Raw genomic sequence first — 4,615 nt, forward strand, 5'->3', positions numbered from 1 at the left:
ATTTCTGATTAAAGATTGTATATTAAAAAATACTATAAAATATTTTTATGATAAATTAAATATTATATTTAATATTCAATATTTTAAAAGTATTGAAACATTAAAATGAAATTAATATATTTAAATATTTAATAATAAATATTAAAATAATAAATAAAAATATTTTGATATTTAAATATTTTAATTATTCAATATTTTTAATAATAAATGAAAATATTTGAATATTTGAAAACATTAATAATTTTAAATATTATATCGAATATTAAATAAAAATAAATCTAGGACCGCAATGTTTCATTGCGTCCCCGCAATGCGCAATGAAGCATTGCGGTAGTCGTTTTCCTTTACACACAGATACACACAAAAACTAACCTTAAATTCAAAAACATACCAATACTGAGGCGATTCTGAGGCGATTCTTGGCGATTCTCTCTATTCTTGGCGATTCTCTCTATTCTTGGCCCTTTGAAGCAGCATCACGGGTTTGTGAATCGGAATTGATGTTTTTATCGTCCGCTAGAGTTCTTTTTCCTTAAAATCCCGCTAGAGTTGTAGGAAGTGTGCTTGTATTCTGATTTCAGGTTTCATAATTTGTATGTATGCTTGCTTGTTCTTAGATGTGTTGAATATCTGCCAACTGTTCGATATATTGTTTAGGAGACACAACATTCTGTAAAAGATTTCAGAATTTATTATTGAAATATATTGCATAAGGTTTTGATAATGCACTTGCATGTTGTCAGGTTTTATATAATGAATCTCACAGGTTTTATATAATGAGCGGGGTAAGTCAATAATGTCGGCTAGTAGGACCCATGTAGAGTGTAATTTAGTTGCTTATCGTATTGGATAAATATGATGTTCTATATAGTTTGATGAGGATGTAGATGATCTTTCAGAGATGGTGTTGTAGTTTTTTCAGTTGACATAGTATCTGATATGACCCTTTCTTGTCTTCTTACGGAGTTTGGACTTCTTACAAGTGATGTTTCTTTCTCTGTTTTTTTATACTTGTCTTATATTTTGTCAGCAATTTTGTGTTTTGTCTTGCTGATTTTTCCCCAGCTGCATATTTATTTTGACAAGTAATCTGGGTTTTGCATAATTTTGCAGATTGGTCATTGCACTTGCAAATGATTTATTTTTTATATAATACTTTTTCTGTTTTACAGAAAACTTTCTGCCTAATTTTGAAAAAAAAAAATCTTCAAAAATAACTTTTTTTCAAAAAAAATTTTTGGAGTCACTTCTTTTTTTGGGATTATTAATAATGGCAACAAGTACTAACATTAACAACATTGAAAATATTTAATTAAAATTTATTAATATTTCAAAGTACCTGATAAGAAATTACAATAATTTTTTTCCTAATAATCTCGAGGGACAATTTCTTCTATCATGACCTTCTTCCCTCGCCCCACAAAAACTGCACTTTCGAAATTGTTTATTTGAACTTGATCTCTCGATACCACTTTTGAATCTACCCGCTTTTGGATGTCCTTTTGTTTGTGACCTTGGGGGATCTAATAACGGATCACCTTCTTCATCACTTTCATAGTCCTCATTTATTTTTTTCTCTCTCTCTTCTCCCGGAAAAGACTTAATCACATACTCCTTTTCTCTCTTGATCACGCTCATCAAGTAATTGTACCGCGGAACGGAGCAACTACCAACAACGGACAAACCTTGGAAAGCTTTACACAATCCACTATATCTTGTCGTTTGAGATTCTACAACATTACCAAGCATCCGAGGGGTACACAGTAGAGGTCCCGCAACTTTATTTCCGTTTATTGTCCACATCATTGCTACAAGATCTGGCGGTATCATCGTTTTTTATTTCTTGTTAAGGTAACGGATCATGTGTCTACAAATCATCCCGGAATGTTCAAATTTTTAACATGTACAAGAATAACTCCCGTCGATGGAAACCTTCAAGAAAAAATTCCTTCTATTAATCTCCGGCAAGGTGGACTTTTCTACCAAATACATCTTTGAAAAATAATCTCCACAACCTTTCATGCTTTTCACAACAAAAGATTGACTTTTTTGAAGCTCTTTTTGAAATCGCTTAAACATCTCTTTTTTGTATATCTTGGAGGCATGTATCTCCATTGACAAGTTAGAGAATAGTCTCATTTCCTTGTACTCGGTGTCAAAATCGGCTTGAACCTCCCGTAAATATTGTGAGTCCAAAGCTTTTTGTGAATTCTCAATGAATTCTTTCAAACCGGTCGACGCTTTCACATACTCATCAAAAAATGAATTCATAGACTCGCTCCTTGAGGTGGTAGTCATACCGGCGACAAAATGTTGTTTCGTGAAAGCAAAAACCCATTGTCGTCTAATTGCATACATATCATTTAGCCAATTGTGATTTTCAAGATCATATTTCTCTTTCAAGTCCTCCCACCTACCTTCAAATTCCGTTGGTCACAATGACTTGTAGATACATGCATTAAAATCTGTCTTGAACTCCGAGTATTGAGTATACAAAGTAGATAGTTTCTCGGGAAACTTGCTACTAATATGCCACGTACAATATATATGGTTGGTGTTAGGCATAACCTCGAAAATGGCATTACTTAAAGCGATGTCTTGATCCGTAATAATGGTAATAGGTGGCTTGTTATCGACCGCTTCCAACCAAGTCTTCAAAACCCATCTATAAGTAGTCTCTTTCTCGTCCCTTATAAGTGCAAATCCAAACAAAATATTTTGATAGTGGTGATTCACTCCCGTAATTGGAATAAAAAGGCATGTCATACCTATTAGTCCGATATGTCGAGTCGAAAGTCACCACATCTCCAAAATTCTTGTACGCGTTAAGCGAACGAGGATCAACCCACACCAAACCCCTAACCCGATTCTCCTCATCCACATCCACTCGGTAGCAAAAATTGCCATCACTTTATTTTTTCAAGTCTCGTAACAAAACAGATCCACACTCCGCATCACCGGAATCAAAAACCCGTCTTCGAATGTCACGTATTACATTTCGTACGTCTTGAGCGGAAAAACCAATTTTTTCAATACCATCACATGTCTCACTAAGTAAATTCATCACTTTCGGGGTCTCGATACCCGATTTGTTGAATAACTCAATCAAAGATCGGGTAAACGGATCTATGTTGTGTGATCTTTGCATGAAATTTACCTTATCTGATGTAACCATATCATGATTGTGCTCTAGGTTGACCTTGGTTACTTCCCATTTGTTTGAGCTTACTTTGTGAGCAACACACATACGAGCACGACAACAAGTTCGAGGAATAACATCTCGAGGTCGTTTCCCTTTAGCCCTACCTTCAACTTCCAAGGGTTTTGGGCCCAATCTTCCACCCTTTCGACATATATACAAACGTGACGATATACCACCATTTCTTGAATGCTTATGACTACTTCGAATAATTATCTCGAACCCTATACTTCGACCATAACCTCGATAAAAACTTTCCGCTTCATCCAACGAATCAAACATCATACCAACACAAGGAACTACATCATTCATATTTCCAATAAAATTTTCATCATTAATTTTATCATCATCATCGCCATTAAAAGAATCATTACTATCATCGGAATCATCGTGAACATCGTGATTCTTCCAACCGAAACCAACATCATCATCACTATGCGTTTTTCGCTTTCTAGGATCATTAACTTTATCTTCAATACTATCAACATCTATTACTTCATCATCATTAAAGATTTTACGATAAACCCTCTTTTTTGTGTGGGGGATAACATAATTAAAATCGTTATGATCACTAGATGAACTTGAATAATCAAATAAATAAGAAGCCATGGATATTGAATACTAACCTTTTTTTTCAAAAGAATAAATTTGAGCAGAATGTTAAGAAGCAGTGAAACAACAATGTTTCAAAAATACAGACATTTTAAGGTAGGTGTGTGCATTAAATGCACGCCCGCAATGTTTCATTGTGATGGCCGCAATGAAACATTGCGGCACTGTACAAACCCCCAAGCCAACAACTGTAACTATTTGCAGTTTAAAAAAAACTTTACAACGTACCCCAGCAATGTTTCATTGCGGGGGGAAGTGTCCTCCGCAATGAAACATTGCGGTTGCGATGTTTATTTTTGTTATTTTCTTTAAAATTAGAAAATTAATCAAAAAAAATTATAAAAAATAGTTTCTAGACTTATTATATTTCATTAATATGTTAAATTTTATTTTGAAAATATAAATGTTTATAAGAGTAACTTAATCATAATATGCAACTATTTTACATAGTTTTGTGAAAATTTTGCATAATAGTTATGTCAAATGATATTTCTTGACGTGTAAGTTGTAAAGTACAAATTTTGACGATCCAACTATATGGATGTTAAAATATAATGATTATAATAATTAAGAAAAATTATTTCTTAAATAAAATGCGGTATTTATATATAGTTTGTTACCAAGAAATGTTTAACATTTTGGGGGCTAAATTAGTTTATATTTTTTTATAGATAACGAAAATTCGATAAATTTTTATTTTTTTAGTTTTTCACATTTTCAAATTTTAGTATTATATTTGTTTATTAAAATTTAAAATTGATAAAATAAATTGGACAAGTACAAGAAAAATAAAACATTAAATAA

The 4,615-nt window shown here is 32.5% G+C and overlaps 1 protein-coding gene across 1 annotated transcript; it reads right to left on the reverse strand.

The window, feature by feature from the left end:
- Nucleotides 1-1,350: 1,350 nt before the first annotated feature.
- LOC141686496 (uncharacterized) lies at nt 1,351-1,830 on the reverse strand. The gene has a single exon (XM_074491530.1). It carries the CDS (start codon nt 1,828-1,830, stop codon nt 1,351-1,353), a length of 480 nt encoding a protein of 159 aa, XP_074347631.1.
- Between the last annotated feature and the right edge of the window lie 2,785 nt (nt 1,831-4,615).

Source organism: Apium graveolens, chromosome 9, assembly GCF_009905375.1.
Source record: "Apium graveolens cultivar Ventura chromosome 9, ASM990537v1, whole genome shotgun sequence".
Lineage (NCBI taxonomy): Eukaryota > Viridiplantae > Streptophyta > Magnoliopsida > Apiales > Apiaceae > Apium > Apium graveolens.

Excerpts from the sequence above, each read along its gene's own strand:
- LOC141686496 (XM_074491530.1), bottom strand. The coding sequence starts at position 1,830 with ATGATACCGCCAGATCTTGTAGCAATGATGTGGACAATAAACGGAAAT.